This window comes from Mus pahari, chromosome 6, assembly GCF_900095145.1.
Source record: "Mus pahari chromosome 6, PAHARI_EIJ_v1.1, whole genome shotgun sequence".
NCBI lineage: Eukaryota > Metazoa > Chordata > Mammalia > Rodentia > Muridae > Mus > Mus pahari.
In genome coordinates this window covers 52,114,656-52,140,013 of record NC_034595.1, presented here as the reverse complement: position 1 = coordinate 52,140,013, position 25,358 = coordinate 52,114,656, and the positions used below count along the sequence as shown (strand labels likewise).

At 44.4% G+C, this 25,358-nt stretch overlaps 2 protein-coding genes across 3 annotated transcripts in view; one reads left to right on the top strand and one right to left on the bottom strand.

The window, feature by feature from the left end:
• Positions 1 to 6,345, top strand: part of Jak1 (Janus kinase 1) — a 114,370-nt gene extending 108,025 nt beyond the window's left edge. Inside the window, exons 20-25 of the mRNA XM_021199851.2 lie at positions 820 to 1,012; positions 1,701 to 1,825; positions 2,272 to 2,444; positions 3,701 to 3,818; positions 4,125 to 4,235; positions 5,167 to 6,345. Of these exons, the coding sequence (XP_021055510.1) occupies positions 820 to 1,012; positions 1,701 to 1,825; positions 2,272 to 2,444; positions 3,701 to 3,818; positions 4,125 to 4,235; positions 5,167 to 5,262 (816 nt within the window). The 3' untranslated portion in view covers positions 5,263 to 6,345. The remainder of the gene's footprint in view (positions 1 to 819; positions 1,013 to 1,700; positions 1,826 to 2,271; positions 2,445 to 3,700; positions 3,819 to 4,124; positions 4,236 to 5,166) is intronic.
• The window catches only part of Raver2 (ribonucleoprotein, PTB binding 2), a 79,927-nt gene continuing 60,910 nt past the window's right edge, over positions 6,342 to 25,358 (bottom strand). Inside the window, exons 7-12 of one of the 2 annotated variants that reach the window (XM_021200164.2) lie at positions 23,569 to 23,673; positions 23,312 to 23,423; positions 21,025 to 21,281; positions 19,753 to 19,861; positions 18,201 to 18,337; positions 6,342 to 8,368 (exon numbers count right to left, since the gene is read on the bottom strand). In XM_021200164.2, the coding sequence (XP_021055823.1) occupies positions 8,222 to 8,368; positions 18,201 to 18,337; positions 19,753 to 19,861; positions 21,025 to 21,281; positions 23,312 to 23,423; positions 23,569 to 23,673 (867 nt within the window). In that variant the 3' untranslated portion in view covers positions 6,342 to 8,221. The remainder of the gene's footprint in view (positions 8,369 to 18,200; positions 18,338 to 19,752; positions 19,862 to 21,024; positions 21,282 to 23,311; positions 23,424 to 23,568; positions 23,674 to 25,358) is intronic. The other variant, XM_029540109.1, reaches the window with a different exon arrangement.

Sequence of the window (25,358 nt, the reverse complement as noted above, 5' to 3'; positions counted from 1 at the left end):
TGCCATATTCCCCTTTGTCTGTCGTCAGAGGTTTTAAGAGAAGCATCTTAATGTCAAGTGTCAAGGGACACTTGACCATGCCAAGTTATGTGCACTTGCATGTGAATGACTGCATAAACACTCAGGACCTGGGACAGCTTCCTCAAGAACCTTGACTTTTTTCTGTGGTGTAGAGGAGGACCAAGTATAGATGCAGACTAAATAGGAGCATCTCTAACTCTGACTCTTCCAAGATTATACTGTGACTCCTTAAATAAGGAGAGTGCCAAGATGTGAGTCACGGATTTTCCTTTGAATAACAGTGTGACCATGGAAGTTCCTGGGTTGGTGTTTTCATATAGATAGACTCTCAGTACTTCACTTAACATCATGACTGTACTGGATTAGCAGCATCTGTACTGGAAATTTTCACACTCGTCGGTCATCCTCATACTGTTAAGTGGCATATTTGGGATTTGAAGACCCCCTGTGCAAGTGCTCTTTTCAGCCCTGCTAGCCCTGTCCTATAGTATAGACCTGTGAGTATGAAAGAATGCCTCAGTTGTCCTCAGAATGCAGAGGTGGCCTCATTGCTGCAGAGTAAACCGTCTTAGAAACTGGGGTTGATCGATAAGGTGGTCCCTTAGTCACTAGCTACTCTCTTAGTCTTCGCTCAGTAGCAGAGGTCAGTGAGTCAAGTGAGGATGAGCTGAGAGGAGTCAGGAGATCAGACTGAGGTGATGCTGGTGGCCTTGAGAGACACAGCGTGAGAACAAGGCATTTCCTCAGCATATCCAGCTTGTCTGGGCATCTCTGAGACCATGGACATCTTCCTTTCAGGGTCACTTTGGGAAGGTTGAGCTCTGCAGATATGATCCCGAGGGAGACAACACAGGGGAACAGGTAGCTGTCAAGTCCCTGAAGCCTGAGAGTGGAGGCAACCACATAGCTGATCTGAAGAAGGAGATAGAGATCTTACGGAACCTCTACCATGAGAACATTGTGAAGTACAAAGGAATCTGCATGGAAGATGGTATGTTGTGTACACTGGACTGTGGGATGAAGGTCCAGTGGCTCTCTGGGTCCTAAGGGCATTTGCTAGCAGGCAGTCCTCAGCTTCATCTTTACCAGCTCCCGTGGGCTGTCAGACGTTCAGATCTCACAACAACAAGGCCCTTACCAACTGCTGGCCTCCTGGGAGGCTGCCTAGAGCTGCCTAGCTCTCTCCCAGCCACAGCATGTGAAGTTGGTCTTTCAGATCCACGCATAATGCTGGGAACCATCCCAGATAGCCACACTGGTGCCATAAGGAAGTTAAAGTACTCACCCCCTTTCCTATTCTGATCCAGTACCCCTGAGGCATTCTGCTTTGTCCTTATTGAAGCTAAGGTAGCAAATAATACTTAATAGTATTTACTAATACTGTACCTTATCTGCAAGGCATTCATGCATGTGCTTTAAAACTGGTAGTAAAAGGGTATGGGCTATGATTTTAAAACTGATCGCTTGTCTAGTGATTCACAAAGCACTAGGACTGCATTACCCTGATGAGGGAGGACCTGGAGCTGTGACCCCTGTTTACCACTGAAGTCTCTGTGCCTGTGGATAGCTCTTCCCGGTGCTTCAGGGGCTAGGCTGACCCTCCACCCCCAGGCCCTGCCACAGAGCCCCATGCTCAGTCCTCTCTGCAGCCTCATCTGATGTGACTTTCTCCTAAATAGGAGGGAATGGTATCAAGCTCATCATGGAGTTTCTGCCTTCGGGAAGCCTAAAGGAGTATCTGCCGAAGAATAAGAACAAAATCAACCTCAAACAGCAGCTAAAATACGCCATTCAGATTTGTAAGGTAAACACACAGCCAGAAAGGCACAGTCTGCTTTTTAAAAAGCAGGTATTCTATTCTGGGGAAATGGTTAGTAATCAGACCTCAGTGGGAGACTGTAATAAGTGAACTGTGTTTTTAGTTTTGCACTATTTGCATGAAACAAGAGCCTCCACTCTGCGAGTGAGTAGGCTTGTTAGGTCCAACAGCTTTTCTTGGATTTTTTTTTTTTTTGTATTGTTTAATCTTATAACAAAAACTGTTAGTGATAAGGGAATGAAATGGCTTGCTTTTTTTTTTTTTTTTTTTTTTCCTAATTGTGCTGTGGAAGATATAAAAAAAAAAAAAAAAACACACAACCTGAAGTGACTTTTTCAGTGGGTCTGACCCACTGCTCTTAGGGGACGGACTGTGGGTTATCAACAGTATGTTTCCCTTCGCAATGGGCCTGAGCCACACTTTTCTCTTAGGGGATGGACTATTTGGGTTCTCGGCAATACGTTCACCGGGACTTAGCAGCAAGAAATGTCCTTGTTGAGAGTGAGCATCAAGTAAAGATCGGAGACTTTGGTTTAACCAAAGCGATTGAAACCGATAAGGAGTACTACACAGTCAAGGATGACCGGGACAGCCCAGTGTTCTGGTACGTAAGTGCTTCGTAGCTCAGCCTTGCTCGAAGGCTCTTGAAGCTGTGCTTGGTGCTCATCAGCTGCTCTGCAGGTTTAGCATAAGCTTTTGGAGAGTGGGAGAGTCTGGCCATCAACCACTTCAGCCTCTGTAGCATCATGTGAGCAAGCCGCACCCACCACAGTTCTCATAGCTGTGAGCAGGTGGCAGAGGCTGGCTCGCTCTTAATACATCCATGTAGAAGCCCTGGAGGGATTGCAGGGCCACAGGTACACATTGCCATAGTTGTGTAGATCCTGCAAGAGGGATACATACTTGGCTAGGTTTTAGGAACCAGTAGTTATCTTAGTTAGCGAGCCACGCACTGACCACCAGCATCTCTCAGTCTGGAACACCTTCCTGGGGGGAAAGCTGCCTGTGTCCCCTGGTGCCTCGAGATCATGCAGACATAGAGCCCTCTCCACCAGCAAAGCCTATCCAGTCTTCCTTCTTCATTTAAAAACGATGTGGTTTTGAGGCCCTTGATTATGGCAGTGAATGCTGAATTATGGGTGAGGGAAGCAGCCATCTTAGTGTGACGCACAGGCTTCAGGCATGGGTTTGAAAGGCTGTGTGTGACTGGGTGAAAGCTGAAGGAAGGGGTGTGTGTGGCTGTTCTGCTGACAGAGATAAGAAGGGAATGGAAACCAAGTGTGCCACTGGGCAGTGCTGTAGTGGGTGGCTGAGTCAGAGCCTCAGGACTTGACCAGAGTTGAAGGATACAGAGTCTATACTGAGGGTCACAATTGAGAGGAACAAGAAAGGAACAAGGGAATCTGGGTCAGCTGCTTCAGTAGCCCAGGTAGGACAGGTTGGGACAGTAAGAAGTGGATTTGTCTGAGAGTGTTCAGGAAACCAATTCTGGGAAGCCTTGACACCTGGCGTAGGCATTTGGGCATCGATCACCAAAATAGTAATGCTAGAGAGGGTGCTGACTCCTAGCTTACAGGGATATAACTTGGGGTTCATCTTCAGGGGACTGTTCCCTCTCTAATAAAAGAATGTCCTCTGGGACATGAGGAACGCAAATCTCTCGTTTAAGGGCAAGTAAGATGCTGCTGTGAGCCTCTGGGCTGCTGCTCCCTGTGTGTTGTATGCACTGTGGCAGCATGAAGGGACTGACATGCCTCCCTCAAGGCACGTGACTTACATTCTGAAGAACAGAGAAGTGGCTCTCCTGAGGCACTCTCATTTTTTGGAGGAAATAAAGGCTCACTCCCTGCTTCCTTTCAGGTACGCTCCGGAATGTTTGATCCAGTGTAAATTTTATATCGCCTCTGACGTCTGGTCTTTTGGAGTGACACTGCATGAGCTGCTCACTTACTGTGATTCAGACTTTAGTCCCATGGCCGTAAGTGTTAACTGCTACCTCTGGTCAGCAAAGTTGCCTTCCCAAGTGCAGAATTCAATAAGACAACCCAGGCTTTTAGGGTGAAGGCCATCACAGAGAGGATGATATGCTTTGAGCACTGGGTAGGGGCTTTGTTTTCATATGACCGACAGCTGTGGTTGGTCCCCTCAGATGTGCTATTATGGATCAATCCTTGAGAGCATAAATAAGGGTTTTAGATTTTCATTTGAAGTTATGGGAAAGCTTTGTTGCTTTAATTTCTTCTGGAAGCTTCACCTTAATTTTGTTTGGTTTTATTCTACATAGTTGTTCCTGAAAATGATAGGACCAACTCATGGCCAGATGACAGTAACTCGGCTTGTGAATACTCTGAAAGAAGGGAAGCGTCTGCCATGTCCACCCAACTGTCCTGATGAGGTAGCTGTGTGCCCTTCATGGGAGGGAAACTGCATTTTGAATGTCTTTACAGCTTGACTTATCCAGCAGGGGAGGGAAGTGATAGAACAGGAGACCCTTACACTGGCTAGAGAGCTGGCTCTTGCTTAAGAGTACTCGCTACTCTTTCAGAGGTCCTAAGTTCAGTGTACAGCATCCACTTGGATAAGACATGGGAGAAATCCCTCCTGCTGGGGGTGATACTGCTGCTCAAGCAAGGCTCCTCTCAGGGAGCTGTGGCCTCCATACCGTGCATGTCTGCCTTCCCAGAAGAGCACATGTGATGAGGTCTTACCATGGCCTGGATACGTTTACCCCACTCACTAGCATCTTCAGTTTTCTAGATTCTAAACTGGATCAAGCCTTTCTGCACCAGGCTCCTTAGATGTTCAGAACTGTCTGGTCAGAGGGAGGTACCGTGGTGGTGAAGGGGGTAGGCAGACTAATAACTTTCCTGCCCCTTTCACCGGGTCACAATAAGGATTTTGTTGAAAATCAATTAACCTATGAGTTAAACAAATGCTAATACCATTTATGAATTATTATTTTCTGCATTTTAAGTTACTCAAATACTCAGTTCTTTAGTCCTGTTTAGGAACGACAAATTTTTGATGTGCGGATGCTATGGATGCCAGAGATGTATGGATGCATCTCCTTGGTTGCTCTGGTTCTGTTTACTGAGGCAGGTTCTCCCTGGAGTTAGCCCCTCTGATTTTGCTAGACTGGCCAGTCTGCCTTACAGCAGCCACACACGCCTCACCTTTAAAATGTGTGTCACGGCTCTGAACTTGTAAGTTACACTGGTGGGGCAAGCACTTGATCCACCAAGCCAGCTTTCTAGCCTCTTATTGTTTTTTTTAGAATCTCTCAAATCTGACATTATTCATACTGTTCTTGCTTTTATTTTTCATAGGTTTATCAGCTTATGAGAAAATGCTGGGAATTCCAACCATCTAACCGGACAACCTTTCAGAACCTTATTGAAGGATTTGAAGCACTTTTAAAATAAGAAGCATGAACAACATTTAAATTCCCATTTATCAAATCCTTCTCTCCCAAGCCATTTAAAAAGGTTTTTTAAGTGAAAAGTTTGTATTCTGCCTCTAAAGTTGCTCAACAAATACTTGAGTTACATATATATGCATATGTCACACTGTCAATGTGTGTAACATCTTAAATTTAGTGATGAATAGTGACAACCAAAATACTAGACTGTGCCTAAGCACTCCTTATGGAACAAGCAAACGATCAGCTGCACAGCAAAGCACGTCCGGCGTTGTGCTGCTGGCATACTGATCTCAGATAAAAATTTGTGGACTTGGCTGACACTCTCCCTTGCCCTGAAATCTCAATGTCTATTCAGTGATGTACAAGCAAGTAGATCCCACTTAGTATACTATTGTTTCTATTAAAAAGGGGGGGGGGGTCTGTACCTGCTACCTTGTAGGACTGCAGTTTTAAGCACTGGTACCCACTGTGGGGCAAACTTGTGCTGCAGGAAGGTGCCTGGCATATACACTCTGCATGTTACTTCTTGAGAACTAGACCTGCGTGCCTGTGTTTTCCTGCACAGCCTGCTTTCCTTTAGGCAGACTTCTCTGTCCTCTGACCTGGATGCTGTCAACATCTGCCTTTAAGATTGTCAGTGCATACTCCTTCCTGACGATCCCCTGGCGCAAGCTGCCGACGGTTTTGCAAACAGGAGACATCACCCTATTCTGCAAAACTACAAAAACCTACCCAGCTTGGCCCACCGGACTGAAGTTCAGAATTCACTAGGTAGTTCTTGGTTGACTTGGAGGTAGCTAGATAATCAGCAATGTTCACTTTATGATTCAATGTGAACCACAAAGTTATTCATGACCAAGAGTCTGGCAAACTTATTAATGCTGTTTAATACTTGTTTGATATTTTTTCACGTTTGAGCCCTTCCTCCAAAGAATTAAATATCAGTTTAGTAGCAACAGTACAGTTGCCATTTAAATTGGTTTAGTTGCTGTATATCACCATAGCCCCTGTTTACGTCAAACCTGTGTATCGCTCTATATGCACTTTGTTTACTCTTTATACAATAAACATACTAAAGACTTCACATGCATATGCCTTTTAATATTAAGCTTGCATCTTGAAAAGCATTTCAAACCATTAGCTGACACAGAAAAATAACAGTGTAGACTTTGGGGGGTTGGTTGTAATGACCTTGTACTAACATCACTTGATTTGCGCTTCTGTCTCGTATTCACGGGCACAGTGGAGGACCCACATGGAATGTGAAGTGTCTTTAAGTTCTCTCCACTGCTTCCTCCTCACCCTGCAGCTCCCAGAGAGCAGTCACTAGCCTCCACTGTTCTGTCTGTGGCTGAGAGCTGCAGCCAGAGGCAGGAGGTGCAGGGTCAGAGTACACCATTAGTCTCCTGCCGGGACCTCATCCTGGTCATCACCTATACGAAGCATGCCTAAGACGGTCTTCCTTTCATTTTTTAGCTGTCATTTTTCAATGAAAGCTGGTATATGCAATAAATTAGACCAGGTAAAATTCATTATAAAACATGTAACATATGTACCAGTTTTAGATTTTATAATTAATGCTGGAGAGCTTTATCAGTCAAAAATGATAAGTCCTCCAAATAAGGTTTTTTAATGATCTTATCTGAGATCATTGAGATCCTACACTTCATCAGTTATAGTCTCTTAACAATGAACACATAGAAATTTCTAGATGGAAAACGGTTGCTCACTTAATACCAAGGTCTTCGGCAAACAGTCAGGTCAAAAGTCAGATTAATAAAGACAAATGTTCTTTCAGAAGTGAATTGGATTAAATGGCCATTTCCTTTCAGTTTAACAACTACCAAAGAATGAGTAATAAACCAGAGTGAGGTAGAGCCTGTTAGCTCAGAACACGCTGTCCACGGCCTCCCTCAGGAAGGGCTATGTGCACTGCTGTGCCGGGGCTCAGCCCTGTCTAGGGAGGAGACCTTCACTGCTGTATGCTATGAGACGGCAGGGAAACCCTGGCTCCTGGCTATGCACATCTCCTGTAAGGTAAAAGGAAGAGGGAGACAGGCTAAGGGCAAGAGAATAAATGCCCCTGCCTTTGCAGGCTCTGTGGCTCTCTCTTGAGGCTACTCAGTTTCCATTTCAACATAAAAGTAACTACATAATATGTAAATGAGCAAGCCTCACTGTGTTCCCAAGTCATCTCGGGGACATTGAAACGGCAGTTTCATGTTGTAAGTCCTCCCCTATCCCCAGACGTTTAGAAATGTCCTCACTTGATTCACAGGCAGCACAAAGCTAGGTGGTGGACTACATGTGGCCCTAGTGTGTACTTTGCTGACCCTTGTACATTTTTCCTGAAATACTTTGTTTTCCGCAAAAGGTATATATGGTAAATGGTACTTGGGAAGTGAAGCATCGGAAGTCACATCACTTTCACTCTGCCACTGGTTGGTACTGTGTGGCTTTGTGGAGCTAATGGAGTCTGCATGATGAGCATCTGTCATCGCCATTGGGTGGTACCACCACCCTTGCAGTGTGAGGAAAGACTGCAGATGAGACTGTTCCTAGGGGAGAGGAAGGTAAATGCACATTGGCTTATACGAAATTCATTCTAAGGCTAAGGAAACAAAACAAGTTTCCCAGTTATTGCTTCAGACTTTATATATGATGTCAAAATTGTTCCCAGGCCCGAAACAAGGACTATTGGAATGCCGACTCTGCTGTGAGCGGAGTCGTTATCACGTGGATTAAGACATATCTAATGCTAGTGGAAATGCCCTCGACCAGTGGTGTTGCTTATTGCTAGTTGGGTATTTGGCTGATCTGCCTGCTGCATGACAGTTCCTTGTGGGAAGTCAGACACCCGTATTGAAAGGATATGGCTAGTGTGAATGAAGTTAAGGCAGCGATGAGCAGCAGGTGCCACGGTGGACCAGACCGCAGCAGGCGGGCAGGAGACGCAGAGCTTAGTACACACGTTTCTTTTTCAAGTAGGTTTCTGTGTAGCTCACTCCCGTGTCCTGAGGGTGCTGGCCAGCGAGTTCTACTGGGCCTCCTTCTGGGGCAGAGATGAGATAGGAGGAGCCTCGCTTCTCATTCCTCAAGGAGGACGCCTGTGAGAAAGTCAGTAAAGATGTCTGTGAGAAAAGCATGTTGTACATTCTGTACTCACACCTCAGTTGGTGTGAGTACAGAATCCCAGAATCCCAAAACCGAGAAGAAATAGAAAACCACCTTCGTCACAGGAATTAGACTTTCAGATCTCTATTATAGATAGGAAGCTACCCGTGGTCTGGTTGAGGAACAGCCTCTGGCATGCAGGAGGCCCTGCACTCACTCCACCCCTGCACCAGTCAGTCCCACCTAGAACCTTTACAAACTACAAGCCGCGCCTCTGAACCCTCACCTCAGTTCTGGGATGTGGGAGGAGGAAACTGGTCCTATTCACACCTGAGGCAGAAGAGCAGTAGCCAGCATCCGGTTCTGATGGAGGAGGCAGGCTGACAAGTGGGGGATCGTGTTAAGTATGCCTAGCGACTGTGTGCAAGAACTTGTACAGTGGTGTCAGGGAAAATGATAGCACTGCCAACGGTAATGGTAATCTCAAAACGTTAGGGCCCCAAATAACCAGATTTCCAGGCTCCCTCCCTGAGAGTCTGGTCTTGAAGCAGCCTAATGTTCCCCATAACAGGCCACATTAATCGGTACAATGATATCGTACAGCATAGCCTGTGACCTTTCCCTACAGATAAGTGAGAGGTGCTTGCTGAGGCCCAGATACACAAGGTGAGAAGAACTGATGGGGAGGGGTCAGCTTTCTAACACTGGAGAGTTCTCACATATGGTGTCTTTAAACCCTTAAAAAGGCTGGGTCATAGGGTCAGCCTTTGTCCCTCCATCATCCTGTCAAGAAGAGACATGAGAGCCCACGGGTTGCTCAGTGGCCATTGCATTGGGTTTCATTTGGAGAAAAAAAAAAAAAAAAGGCAGACTGTCAGACCACTGAACAGCTAGGCTCCCTCACTCAACTGGTACTCAATCCTGTAAGTAAGTCTGAGGCAGTGGTCCTCAGCCTGGGTCAGATATCCTGCATATCAGATATCTATATTACAGTTCATATTAGTAGCAAAATCACAGTTAGGAAGTAGCAACAAAGTTTTATGGTTGCAGGTCACCAGAACCTGAGGAACTGTATTAAAGAGCCACAGCATTAAGAAGGGTGAAGAGCACCGCCCTAAGGGATTATTCACAAAGCCGAACAACTGAATACCATTTGTTTGGAAATTGTGGGGGTGGGGGCAGGGAGGAACACAGATGAACATAGTCTTAGGTTGACACTTGACAAAGTATGCAGCTTTTCCCTGGCTCACATCCACTGCCGAGCACAGCATCTCCCAGCAACTGCATTGAAAAGATACTGGTGGCTCCACCTTAGCCACTAAAACAGCTAACCAGCAGCACATTCTGTAAATGAGATTTTCCCAAACATGAGGGGTGTCTTAGGTTTTGCTTTTATGAACAGACACCATGACCAAGGCGACTCTTATAACGGACAACATTTAGTTGGGGCTGACTTAATAGGTTCAGAGCTTCAGTCAATTATCATCAAGGTGCATGGCAGCCTCCAGACAGGCACTGGACTGCTGGAGTTGCGAGTTCTACATCTTTATCCAAGGCAGACAGGAGAAGACTGTCTCCCATGTGGCTAGGAGGGTCTCAATGCCCACCCCCACAGTGGCACACTTCCTCCAGCAAGGCCACATCTCCTAGTAGTGCCACTCCCTTGGCCAAACATATTCAAACTGCCACAGGAGCAAGATGCAAACACCTCTCACAGTGGGCAGAGCTCCCCTATGCCTCCTCTCCATGCTGCATAGCAATCAACATTTTATCCTTCATCTGTTTCTTAAAGCAAGAGCTTTCTAGATCGTCTTATTCTCCCAAACCAGGCAGACACTGGATGTTGTTATTCAAATGGCTCTACATCATCCAGAGCCAACCAACAGAGACGGAAGAGGCGAGCCCGAATGTCACAGAAAAACATTAGTAAGAATGGGAAATGAAAAATGCCCTTGTGGCTCATACAGCAGTAGAAGGATAATTCTGATACAGTACAAAGATGCCTAGCTTTGTAAGGATTGGTGAGTGGGGAACAATGGTAGTTGGAGGTTTTGAAGCATGCACAGTATTCTGAGAAAAACAAACTCGTAACTAAAAATGAAAGAAAAAATAAAAAAATAGCCACAAAGAGAAAAAAAAAGCATACAGGGCAACTTGCTGTTGTCTGTCACAACATGTGGGCTTCTCTTCCTTCACATCCTTCACCTTGAGGTCTTGGGCCCTGGGCTTTACCTAGAATGAAATGTGCCCTTAGCTCTCTCCAAACTCCTATCTGAGGGCTTTCCTCAATTATTGGAGAGGAGTCCGTAGGAAAAGGCACTTGGCAACAAGAGTCATGACCTGGGCTGTACCTCTGGGGGCCACACAGTCCTCTGACCTCCACAAGCAGGCCATGTGCTCTTCCATCCCTGTGCATAAAATAAGCATTTTACAAATTTCAAATGCACTTGAAACAAAGCTCACCCTAACTCTGCGATGCTACCCTTTGCGCTGCAGCTTTGGGAGCCAGTAGCTCACCCTGCAGATGCAGCACACCCTGCAGATGCAGCACACCCAGGTACTTTCTGCACGGTAGCTCATTTAAAGTTCAAAACGCTGTCCCAGGACAGTGGGGAATTTATAATGTAACCTGCTACCAGCAGAGTGTGGTGGCAGATACCTTCAAGTCCCAGCACTGTAAGGATCCTAGCTTTTAGGAGGCAGAGGCAGGGGGATGTCTAAATTTATGGCCAAGGTACATGGTAAGATCATGTCTCAACAAAACAAAACAATTTAAAAGTTGCGGGCTGGAAAGATGGCTCCATGGTAAGAAGACACTTGCTGCTCTTGCAGAGGACCAAGTTCAGGTCCCAGCAACCACACTAGTGAGCTCACCATCTTCTGTATGTCCAGATTCAAGGATTGGACTCCTGGGCTCCACCTACAGCTGTGCAGTATAAACACAGACAAGCAGTCTCTGTCCTCTCTCTGTGTGTGTGTGTGTGTGTGTGTGTGTCTCTCTCTCTCTCTCTCTCTCTCTCTCTCTCTCTCNCACACACACACACACACACACACACACACACACACACACACACACACACAAAGTATAACCTGATTCGGTGAAATTGCACTGGGATGAGAACATCCCCTCCCTGACAACACTTCACTAGGCCTCACCAAAGATCCATCGCCTCCCCCAGGATGGGCACTTTCCAGAGAAAGTTCATCTTCAGCAGGATTCTCCTCAGGATGAGGTAAAACTGCCTATCATGATTCTTCCTGGGTTCTGATCTTTGGAACCACAATGTAAGACTGAGGCTTCCTGAGTGCTGTAGTTAGGATGTCCACTCCCCTCCAGCCTCCCATGCGGGAGCCTGGCATCTTCACTCTTAGCTGGTCAGCTATCTCACCAAGAAGATTCGAAACCCAGAGAGTTAACAACGACTACTGGACCCCTGAACCTCATTCCTTGGGGATCTCAACCACCCACATAATTTGTGACAACATTCTCCCTGACATCCAGACTCCTGGGATGACCAATCAACAATGAACATTATCCTGGACCAGCCAGGCAAACTAAATCTCCTCCCAGGCCCCCAAAACCCGTTCCACCTGAGTTCCTACCCATCTCAGCCAGTGACAATTCCATTTTTCCAGGTCGTAAACCTTGAGCCATTCAAGGTACCCTCCTGCCCCCAGCAGACTGTTTTCTCACCCCCTCCCCCTCCCCCACTCCAGGTCAGCCAAGGTCCTCTCAGCATCTTTTCTAACTGGCCTCCCTATGTTTTTCAGGCACAGCTTAGAATAAAATCCTAAGTACGCAAAGGGCCTAACAAAGTCCTACCCGTCTGCCCTGTCCCCACCCACTGAGACTTCTTCACTTCCATCTTGCTCTGGCCTCTCTCCTGCCGGGCACTCTCCCTCTCTCTTTGTTCCTTTAACACAGTAAAAGTTCGTCTCATGCATCCCTGCACTGGCTGTTCCTATTTGTATGATACAGACAACTGTGTATCTATAAGACTCATATTTTCCCCAAAACTCACCTGGCAAGTCACTGTGTCACATTTTTCAAAAATGAAAACCACCGGGGAAGTCTCAGTGGCCACAAGCTGTGTAAGTTATACACCTCAAGTTCATTTCATGGTACAAATGAATGCCCTGTGTCACACAACATGATGTGCTTTTGCACTATTTGCCCACTAGGTGGCAGCATTAGGCTCTCTAAGGAGAGACCCAGACTCTCCATCACTTTTTAGTTCATTTTTGGGTTTGTGGCCACCCTAACTCATCACACATTCTGTAGCTGATTCCCTGGATTGGACGGCCAGCTTCCCAGTAGGAAAGATCCCTGTAACCAGGGAAACACACGACCACGGCTTGGCAGTGCAAAGGACTCCTGCCAGTGAGCCAGGCGGAGGGCCCAAGCCAAGTGTGGAAAGAAAAACCCAAGTCCCAGTTTAATGGTCACGGAGAATGGGGAAGGAATTCCTAAATTATCTTTCATATTACTGAAACTAATGATTATGTCATGCTGAAAAGGCATTTTTTTCTACTTCAATAAAAGGGGGCAAGAAGGAATATTCTATTGTTTTGTCAGATTGTAGTTAGAGGTTATACACGGGCATTAAATAAATATTTAATAAGCTGGCTCATTGGCTCCTGTAACATGGACGTGTAACACCCATCTGATGCAGACAGACCTGTTCATCTTTACCTCAGAATCTGAAATACCCAATTGTCTACAGCTATCCAAATTAAGATCTTTCAGCTAATAATGCTATTAGACTTTAAAATAACTCCATGTGTTTCTGGCTTCATTTTTCATAGTCCACTTCAAATATTTAGAACATGTAGTTTTTGGGAAAAATCAGCTGCTTCTCAGCGTTGAGTACAGTAACTATAACCAGGGAAATGGGGAGGTAGCCTACTTAAAACTGGCTTCTAAGTAGCTCTAGATTGAAAAACACTGGTTTAACGTGGTTACTGGTACACACTTTGGAACTTCAGGAACACTAAGTAAATATGCTTCCTCTATTTAGTATAGCTAAGGTTGGTTTCTAAAATACCACAGTCCAGGGGCTGGCAGGATGGCTCAACAGTTAAAAGCATGGATACTGCTCTTACAGAGAAGATGTACAGAGCTGTAAGACTCTCAGTCTGACGCCAGCGTATCCCCCACACTGCCGGAACAGCTGCCGACTCTTCCTCTGCGCTCCCACAGCATCCCTCTGACTTTCCCTACAGATTTACTTATTCTGAACATTGCACATAAACAGAATCATACACGTGGCCTCTTTGGCTTACTTCACTTAGCATGCTTTTGTGGTTCATCATGCTGTTCATTTGCTTGCTAACTGGTAGACAACTGGGCCTTTCCATTTTGTCTGTTACAGATAATTTACCGTAAACATTAGTGTATAAACTGGTATGTAGATACATTCAAATTCTCTTGAGCAAGTATCTACAAGTCAAAGTCTTAGTTTGAGGAATGCTAACTTTTAATGACAGTTCACCATGCCTTTGCCCATATAGCTGTGGCTCTTTTTCCTTCCAGTTTCTTAGTGTGGGTCATCCCGTATGACCTACATTCCATGCTTGTCACTCTTGTCCCTGACATCTGCTGCTGTCCCCTAATGAAGATTTTACTATGTTGACAGCCTGCTTGGTATGGCCCAGCTCCCACACTGCCCAAGGTCCTTCTTTACATATAATTCATTTTAATTCTTTATACCTTTGTCTCCTAAGTCCAACACCCAGGGGACCTTATGAACATTTTGTATCACCTGCTTCCCCTGTGCACGGTATCTTAGCCAATACTCTATTGCTGACATCATGACCACGGGAACTTTTATAAAGGAAAGCATTTAACTGGGGTTGGCTTACAGTGTCAGAGGTTTGGCTCCTTGTCATCATGACAGGAAGCATGGTGGAGATGGTGCCGAGAGCTACATCTGGCTTGGCAGACAGCAGGAAGAGAGATGTGAGGCCTGTCTTCAACAACTGAAAACCCAAAGCCACACCACTTCTCCAACAAAGCCACAAGTAGGGAGCCACGGCCCCTCCCCTGGGCTACCCGAAGCCGCACCTTAAAGATGGCACCTGTTGGCTATGGAGCTTGTGGTAAACAGGTCCACATTTGGTGGTGATATGTTCCCGCTCTTCTGGTTGGCTGAGGCCGCGCACCTGGTGAGGTGACGTGGCCTGCCGCGATTGGAGTGGATAGAGAGTATGAAAGGGCTTGTAGCCCAGAGTTCGGGGGAGAAGATTGTTCAAGGTTCCTGAATAAACTGAGAGAAGAACTGGTGGTCTTCCTTGCTAGTCGAGGGGGCGCGCAACAGCCACACCTACTCCAAAAGGCCACACCTCCTAATCACTGTCAAGTACTGCCAACTCCCTGATGAGCAGCATTCAAATCTATGAGTCTATGAGGGTCATTCCTAATCAAATCACCACGATGGGCTGTTTCCTGATTTGTCTGGTTTTTTGGTTTTTGGGTTTGTCTATTGATTTTGTTGTTGTTGTTGTTGAAAACTGAAGGTCATTTAAATGTGTGTGTGTGTGTGTGTGTGTGTGTGTGTGTGGTTAATTTATAAGTGTAATTTTGCTACAGGTATGAATTGTAATATAAACATCTATGTTTTCTGATGGTCTTAGGGGACTCCTGTGAAAGGGTTTTTTGACCCCTAAAGGGTTTGTGATCCACAGGTTGAGAAAGTTCAAAATCCAGGTCTCTCCTCTGAGCTGGGCTTCACTGATGATCAAGCTGTGGTTCTGGCATCTCCCTGACAGCAGCATTTCAGTGCTTTGCCAACTGGGTTAGTCTAGAGTTTCATGATGACTCCGAGGCGCCTAGCCATGTGGTTCCTTCTGTTTCAGGACTTTACAACTTCACAGTTTTTAGGCTTCCTCTGTGACTCAGGCCACCAGAACTGCAGATTTTGCATCGAGTCAAGCAAAGAGCCTCAGAAACATGGCTGTCCCCCAGGGGAATTCCCCTTGTCAGAACCTGACACCCTTCAGTTCTTACTGAAGTATTCCCCAGTGCTTGCGCACAGCAGCTACTTTTTCCAAATGTACTCCAGATTTTATCAGGGATTTCTGCAAATAACTTCATTAGAAACACCAAATATCAAACCCTTAAATGGATAGCTTTTCTTCACAGAGAAATCATGCCATCTACTATCTGACACAAACATCTGCCCCAATCCTTACGCCCAAGAACCTAAACAGAGTTTCCAGCAGCTACTACTGCAGCGACATGGACCCTGCAATCTGAGAATCATTGACAAACCATAGAGACAGGGAGGGTTAATTATGCCATTGGCTGTTCCACCTGCACCATGAAGGGACAGTTTAAAACACGTCAGCATGATAGTAAGATGGAATGTTCACACTGTCTAACATGCAAGATCCTAAGGGCAATCCCAGAGCTATTAAACAAAATGATTAAGAATTGAGTTGTGTTATAGCTATAGAGTAGCATGCTTGCCTAACACGCGCAGAGCTTTTAGCTCAGTCCCTCAGTGATGGTGGTGATGATGATGATAAATGCTTACCCTGTGTGCTGGTTAGTTTTTGTCAACTTGATATAACCTCAGTTACTTAGGAAGAAGGAACCTCAATGGAGCTGACTGGATCAGACTGGCCGGTGGCCAAGTCTGTAAGGCTGTCTTGACTAATGATTAATGTGGCAGGACCCAGGGTGCTGTGGACAGAGTACTACTCTCATATTCATATATATATGAATTCCTCCAAGGTTTCTGCCACCAGGATTCCTCTGTCCTGACTTCCCTCCATGAAGGATTCGGATATGGAAATCTGAGGCAGAAAGACCCTTTCTTTCCCAAGTTGCTTTTGGTCACGGTATTTATCACAGTAACAGAAAAGCAAACTAGAACACATTGCAAAGGAAGTAGCAATGGTTCAAAGTACAAAGATGCAAGGGTCCCAGCCTGGTCTGCAAAGTGAGCTCCAGGACAGCCAGGGCTACACAGAGAAATGCTATCTCGAAAAACCAAAAAAAAAAAAAGATGCAAGGGTGTAGCTCAGAACCCACCCACAGGTGAGCAGCTGTCTCCGTAAGGGCCCTGCGAATGCCAGCATATTTACCACGATCTAGGAACCAGGTCTGCAGAGGCAGAGGAGACCAACTTCAAAGACACTCAAAATGAAAAATGTGGGACAAAAAGGAACTTTCTTTGAGGCTTAAAATACACATTTCGCTAAACTCTTAAAAATAAACTATGTTTCTCCTGCTTTGAAAAGCAAACTTTGGCTGGGCGTGGTGGCGCACGCCTTTAATCCCAGCACTTGGGAGGCGGAGGCAGGTGGATATCTGAGTTCGAGGCCAGCCTGGTCTACAGAGTGAGTTCCAGGACAGCCAGGGCTACACAGAGAAACCCTGTCTCAAAAAAAACAAAAAGAAAAGAAAAGAAAAGAAAAGAAAACTTTGTTCGCCATGAAGAAAGAAAATAGAACTGTATAATACTATACCTTGTGAACATTATTTTCACAATGGATTATGAAGAGTATATCATGTCTTTATACATTATTTTATATCACTTCAGATAACCAAGTCAAGTTGTATTTACTGGTAAGGATGCTTGCACTGTCTTAGTTGACCATTTTTGTCGTTTCTAATCTTCACAACTACCATAAATGACTTTGCTTATCTCCAATACTTTACTTCTGTTCCTTACATACAATCAGTGGACAGAGTCCTTCTCTATGTCATCACTGAATACATTAACAAAACTGGAACCTGAGGAAGGAGAATGGTTTGTGACATCAGCTCTGACCCCCATTCTCTCGCTAAATTAACCACATCAAAGCATCCTGCGAAAATAATTAGAATAATTTAGAATAATAAATTAAATAAAAATAATTAAAATAATTTAGAATAATACTCCATGTTCATGGGTTCTACCAACATACATTAAACCAACTGCATGCTGGAAATAGCTGAGGATCTCTGCACTTGGACCAAACACGTGGATCCTTTTTGTTATTATTCCTCAAACAGCACAGTGTAATTACAGAGCATTTCCATCACACCAGACATCTAAAGAGGTTCAAAGAATGAAGAGATTTTCCCAGAAAGATTGCACACACGGCATCACATAAGGGAGATCTGGGCATCCATGCAGCCCTGGAACGAACCTCCTATAGATCTGAGGGCTGGCTCATCTTTTATGCTATGACTCTGGTATACAGCTGGGTGTGGTAGTACACACACACACACACACACACACACACACACACATGCACATCCAGCACTCGGGAGGCTGAGGCACTGTGAGTTTAAGGACAGCCAGCCCAGTTTATCTAGTGAGACTCTGCCCCCAAAAATCAAACACCCCACTAAAATTAGTGTAGGAATGCCTGCACGTGGGAACATTGTCTACATCTCTTAAGCAGTGATCAGGCATGAAGGGGTTTTCCTTGATTTTTTAAAGACTGCACTCACGTAAAACAGAGGTCAGCAGAATTCTCAGGAAAGAGCCAGGTAGTAAATATTTAACTTTGTAAGCCATGTAAGTCTATTGCATTGGCTATGACAGCACTATGGAAAATATATAAGTGAATGGATGTGGCTATGTGCAACCAAAGCACAGATGGTAGGATGGATGTCATTTGTGGACCACTAGTAAAACCGTAAGAGGTAAATACTTGGTGTAAAAAAATATTAAAACAATTTCTTGAACCTACCCCCAAATTTCAAATGATGAGAGAGATCATTCTGTGTGTTCGCACAACTAAAGCTGTCATGGTCTAACATGACCAACGGCCTCAGTGTAGAGCTGGACCAGTTTCACCCTGTACTGTTCTGACCCGCACATCATTTACCTGGGCATAATCCTCGAAAGATGGAGAATAGGCGATGCACTTCTCCAGTGCATGCTGGGATTCACTTCCCTGAGAGATGGCATCCAGAATGTTGCTCGCAATTCCAGTCTTCGGAGGCATGCCTTTACCTGCAGTGGCTAGAGGGGAAAGCAAGACCACTTGGTGATTCGTTAAATTACAAACAGGGCAGAACACATCAAAACTCAGCCTGTTTCAAATATGTTGCCAACATGCATTTGTGTTTATTTTCTCCAGGAGGAATATATATATATATAATTTCATTCATTTCAGCAACTGAAAATGGAAGCCTGCTATAGAGGTAAAATAGTTATGATAGAAACCTCTAAAATTTTTTTTATATATATTTTATACATGAAAGAACATAAATATATAATAATATAGATATTCTTTTCTTTTTCTGTACTGAGAACTGATACCAGAGCCTCAAGAAAGCTAGTTAGGCATTCTACCACTAAACTATATACCCAGCCCCACAGACAGAATCTACAACAGTGCTTCTCACACTTCCTAATGCGGTGACCCACAACCATAAAATTATTTCATTGCTACTTCATAACTGTAATTTTGATACTGTTATGAAGTGTAGTATAAATATCTGATATGCGATCCCCAAATAGGTCACAACCCACAGGCTGAGAACCACTGTTCTACATGAAGGCACATAAGACACATATTATCAGCCTTATTGAGGCAATAGCTGTCAGTGCCCATTTTTTAGGCGAGATCAGTATATTCCAGATATACTAGTCTACTTAACTTTTCTTAGCTTTGGGAAGTTTATAACACTAAAGGGTCTTCGTATAACGCCAAAAGTGTATATTAAAAATGAGACTCCTCTTTATGCATTTACAACTTCCCCAGGTTTACATTACGTGTTTACACAAAGGCACGTAAGATCAGCGCTTTCATGACAACTGCAGTCATGTGGTGCTCGTTTTTTTACTTTTCGTATTTAAAACCCAGCTTTAGAGACGACTTCCTAAATGAGTGATGTAGACAACTTCTCCTTTTTTAACGTCACAGCGCCCCATCCTGTGTACCCAGCCTCTCTCCTGCTGGGCAGCATTAACGGGTTCTTCAGTTTTTCGCCCTGTTTCTGAGTAAGTTAACTCATGCTAACTGAAAACCTAGTGGATTCCGTTTCTGCGGACGGGCAGTCATAGCTGGGATATGTGGATGCGTTCGCTAGCTTCACCGAGACGCTTTAATCTCCAGTTCGGAACGATTCTACCCACACGGTAAATGACTATGGTGCTTCAAACAATTTGCTGTCTTCATTATTTTCTATTGTAACTTAATTATAATTGAAAAAAATTATTTTGCCCGTAATAAAAATATTGTAAAGGTTCTTAAAGTCTTTTATTTTCATTTTTTTTCAAATAATGGACTTATTATTAAATAATAAGGACCATAATTTAGGGCTAAGTTTTGTCACTAGGCATCATGACCTTCAACTAAGTTAGGACGAAAGGAAAAGTCATACAGAGTGTCTTCAGGGGACTCTCATGGCTGGCCCGCGGTCTTCACTTACATAGGCACACACTGGGTAACACACTTGCCAAATTCAAATACGGGTTTTTACTGAGCCGGATTTCTTTTGGTGGTTCTCCCAAGAGTGAAGTCTGATTCTTAGAGGCAGCCTATTCACCAAAAACAAAAGATGGGGTGTTTTGTGAGCGGGTAAGAGAAAGGAAGGAGGGGGTCAGGGTACGTCACACACACACACGTGGAAACGTCACGACGGAATCTTTCATTTCATACAATCAATACGTGCTTACTTAAAATATTTACTACAGTTAAAAATGCAGGATTTATTTTTCAATGCATCTTGTAGGGCGTGATCACCTGTGGGCGGGTGGTGCAGACCTTCCATCCCAGCTCTCAGGAGACAGAGGCAGTGGATCTCTGAGTTTGTGACCGGCCTGGTCGACACTGCAAGCTCAAGGTCAAGCAAGGCTAGACAGAGAGAGCCTGTCTCCACCATCCCAATAAAAGGGTAAATGGTGCACGCTAAGCACAGAATCCTACAAGTGAAATAGAGCTCAAAGCATCTTGTATCGTCTCACTTGATCTTGTAAGAATTCATCTTTCAAANAAAAAAAAAAAAAAAAACAAACAAAGCAAACCTACCTAATTCTACATGGTAGCTCTAGAACTATAGTTTTATCAATTACTATAAAATTTAAATTTCCTGTCATGTGGCCAGACCCAAATGACACAGTGAAGTGGATTTATTATTCACCTCTAGTCCTGAAGGTAATGCCAAGGAAAGGAAGAGCTCACGCGCTGACTCTCACATGACAGTGTGAGACAGGACACTGGGAATACGAGCTCTATCCATTCTTCATCTGCCTATTCTTACTCTTTACTCTCTGATCAAAGACTTAAACCACAGTCCTGGTTATTAGATGTAAGACAAAGCTAAGTAGCTTAGTTTCCTTTTCAATCTGATTTAAAAAAAAAAAAAAAGCACAGTAAAGAAAGTTTAATCCTAGGCCGGAGAGGTGGCTCAGTGGTTAAGAGCATTGACTGCTACTCCACAGGTCCTGAGTTCAACTCCCAGCAACCACACGGTGGCTCACAACCATCTGTAATGGGATCTGATGCCCTCTTCTGGTGTGCCTGAAAACAGTGAAGTGTGCTCATATACACAAAATAAATAAATCTTTAAAAAAAGCAAAGAAAGAAAGAAAATGGAACCCTGAGTGAGACAGGATAATGCCACAATTCAGGGACTAACGGGAGTGGAAAGGCAGCCATGGAGGTATCCATTTCTGTGTGCGTCCTTTGCCTTTCAACCTACCTCTGTGCCTTTTGGCTGGCTCTGCACTGTCTTCTGGTTGCCCGTCAGCGGGCCTCCAGCAGGAAGGCCTGGGAGGGTCTGCAGGTAATGCTGCGACCCTGAGAAGCTAGCTTCGCTGATGCTCACTGAGGCGGACTGCTTCCCCTGAGTGGTCCCACGCCCCGGGCCAGCTTGTCCAGCAGGGAGCTGGTGTGAGAAGAACGGCAACATGCCCAGCCCTGCTGCCAGTGTCGTCTGAGGTGGAATCAGGTTAGATGCTGTAGTGAATGAACCACAGAGGCAAAAGAACCCCGGTTACACAAGACACAGTAGTCCTTTCTGTACCTATTAGAGGTCTGTGACAGCCAACGGGTGAGGTCAGGGATATAAATCCATGAGAAAGCAAAAATTGACAGTAATAATGTTTTTTAAATTTTCAATAATTTCTATGATAACCTCGATATTATATCTTAATGATACATTTTAGATACTATTTTAGGAACTTATATCTCCTTTTGACATTTAAATTATACCAGCACTTAAAAATGCCCAATCATCGCAATTTGCATGCTTCCATATTTGGAGGGAGTGATTGAAGAGATGTTCAGCATTTCCTAGGGTTAATCTGGATTTGGCAGCAAGCCTGGAGAGCGAGCGGCCTTCATCCGCCCTTGGGTGCTGGCCACACCCATCTCTTCTCAGCTTGAGTGCAGTGTCTTTATACTGGCCACGTGCACTTAGCAGTGGTTTGAGGATTTAAGCACAGAAATCCACAAATAACATAAATTATTTTTAAGTGGAAAAATCTGGTATTTAAATACTAGTGTTGCCCTTGAAGTCAACAGTCAGGAATAAACACTAAATCAACAAAAGTTATGCGTTTTTATTTATAGGAAGGAAAACCCTGAAATGATTAAAAATTTTCATAGGAAAATGAGGTATGATTTTTATTTAAAAAGTCTTCAAGTCAGGGATGCTGAGATGGCTTAATATAGAGAGGTGGTTTGCCCTGGCCCGAGACCCTCAGGGTAGGAAAGAACCTACTCCGACAAGTTGTCTTCCATATACCTCTTGCATACCACAGCATAGCATAGTGTGCCCTGCCCTCCCCTAACCAACCAATGTAATTTTAAATTTAAAAAAAAAAAAAAAAAAAGTCAGCCAGGCACAGTAACATGCGCTCTCAACTATGCTGAGGCTAAGGCAAGAAGATCACCTGAACTTGTAAGTTCAGGGTCAGCCTGGGCAACATAAGACCCTGTCTCAAAAAAGGAACTAACAAAAATTAACACAAAACAAAAGCTTATAAAACAGGGGCCAGGAAGAAATTAAAACAGTTCATTTCGATGCAACATTTCCCTCTTACTAACTCACTCAACAGGCTTGTTAGCCACTGAGTACTCTCTTTGACTCCTCTATCTTTTAGGATCTATTTATTTAGACAGCGAATTGTCAGTGCTCTTAAAATAGCACAGGAGACAGCAAACCGGTATGATCTAACATTAATATGGGGAATAAACATTTTCACAGTTTTTAGTCATAGAGAGTCAAAGTTTTTCGAAATGACAGACGCCCATCCTACCAAGGAAATTTTTGGCAATTTAACCATTGCCTGGTCAACTTCAACAGTCAGAACTGACTGAGCTATTTGGTCCCTGGATGAGCTGGGTTTTGATGTAAGAGACTAATGTGTGATGTATGTTTGCAGGACTGAAGTCATCAGTGGAACTGCTTACATCAAGCGTCAATAAGCTTCAACCGGGATGTGCTTCTCTAAATTACAATAAAATGAAAATCTCTGGTATATTTCTATTTTTCTAAAGTAAAAAAGTTCTGCCTCTCACGTGCTCAGAGCATGGATGCCAGTTTTCTTCCAAGTACTAATTTAAAAATATAATTTGAAAAGGTTTCAAGTCAACAGGACTTAATTTTACAAATGCTAGCTCTTCCGTTTATAGGAGCTGGGGGCTCCTTCTTCAGTGAAATTGAAATACAGACAAGAGTAATGTGCCGTGAGCCCAATGGGCGGCATGTCAGCATCAGATGGGAGCAGTGTCTTCTCCTGGCGCTGCTGTGAACCTGCATAAAATATTAAAGCCCACCCAGCAGGGACCGTCTCTTCTTGGCATGGAGGCAAACCCATTAACAACGTATCAATATCAAACCCAGATGTGGCAACGGGGCTCTTTACATTTTAAATGACCAAGATTCAAATTTAATCATCCTATAAGAAAGAGAGGACTACAGATAAGCTGTCTCCAAGCCTCAATGCCGACTGCGTAAGGACTTCTTGGTAAATGGGTTTTACTTTTGTGTGCTTCGCCATGGTGTCCCAGGTCCGTTTTCAGTGGAAGCGGTGGCCCTATTGCCAGAGCAGGCTGCAGTACCATAGCAGGAGGCTCTCCCAGCAAGCCAGGCTTCTACAAAAGGGGAGACAGGAAGACCGTTTCCCATGGTGGGCAAACAAAAACAAAAAACAAGCAGACCCTAGTGAAGACGGTTACACGTGTGAAATGCCACCATTTCACCAACGGGCTGAGTCTATAAAAAGGATGAAATACTTACATTATTAGTGTGGGCATTGTCAAACTTCATCAACTGTTGCTGTATCAAGGGTAAGGGAGAAAGATTCTGAAGGATTAAGGACGATGTATTTCCCACAGCTGAGCTCTGTGGAATTAATGAGACACCAAGTTACATTCGGAAGAGTAACTTGTTCTAGAATCAACCCATCTTAAAGTTCAACTCTCGGGAGGGTATAGGGGTATTCGGGATAGCATTTGAAATGTAAATGAAGAAAATAATAAAAAGTTGAAAAAAAAAGTTCGATTCTCAAGTTAGGCTGAAAAAGAAAGCATTTCTGAGTCAGGTGGCTACTACATGTCTTAAATCTCAGCGAGCGGATCTTTGAGTTCAAGTCCAGCCAGGGCTATAGAGAAACACTGTCTGGAAAAGAAAACAAAACCCTTCATAATTTGTATTCATCTACTTCCACCCTCAGGGAATATCCTGGAATATGCAGTTAGGAGACCCATTCCACATCCTTAGTTAACCTTTTCCCCTCTCACCCCCTTCCTGGCTTTAATGATGGGGGAATATGAATTTATTGATTGATTTAATCACTTGACAAGACTCGATGTGCCTTTTTTACGAATAGGATAATGTGCTCCCTAGTGAGAAATGCAGTAAGATTTGCCCCCATGTATCATGCTCCTGGAAAGGAGGAGACTTAGACAAGATTGCAATGGCAGTTCTGTGAGGAAAACTGCACACAGATACATGGACACACACTGCGGAATCTCATTTTGATTAGAGAATGGAGGGATGCTCTCTTGAGGACCTAGCGTGTGTTCTGAGGTCTGAAGGCTGTTGAGGGGACTCTGGGTCAGTGTGGTGAAGGGACAGCCCTGGTCAAGGAGATGGACCCTGGAGGAGTGAGCAGGTCCTTCTGGGACAGTCAGATGCCATGGGTGCCCCACAGAGGCACTTGGAGGCCTTCAAAGCCCACGCTACACTTTTGGCCTTTCTCCTAACACAGTGGCTCTCAACCTTCCTAAGGCTGCGACCCTTTAATACAGTTCTTCATGTTGTGGTGACCTCTCACCATGAAATTATTTCACTGCTACTTCATAACTGTAATTTTACTGTTATGAGTCATATAGTCTACATATCTGACGATAATGAATCATAATATACAAATATGATATGAACCATAATGTAAATATCTGATAGGTAGGATATTTGATATGCAACTCCTATGAAAGGGTCACGTGACCCTCAAAGGGGTTGCAACCTCCAGCCTGAGACCCACTTCCTAACCAATGATCTGAATATCTTTCCTATCGCTGCTTATACTTGATTATAATTAAAATCTGCTTTCCTTCCTGTTTTGTTGTTGGGCGTTTACTGATGTTTTGAGACAGAATCTCACTCTGGAGCCCAGGCTGGCCTGGGATTTACTATGTAGCCCTGACTAGTCTCAAATACAGTAATACTCCAGCCTTTGCCTCCCCAGTGTTGGGATTATAGGTATAAGGCAGCATATCTGACTCAAGCCTGCATGTTCTTCGAAACAGAGACTAGGAAAATGGGGGGTGAGGTGGGGTGGCGAAGAGAGATAAACCTGAGAGCCCATTACCCTGGCATGTGCAGCAGCAAATATCCCCTGCCTCGAACAAGGTAGAGGGCAAGGACTGGCACCCACAGCTGCCCTCTAACCTCCACACGTACACCCATGGCATGTATGCTGCCTGTCTTGGCCCGCCCCCACCACACACAAAGAGAGAGAAAAACCTATTCATTATCTAGCAAAAATATATCACAAAGTAAGTATTCTGCTCTTAATCCTCTGCAAG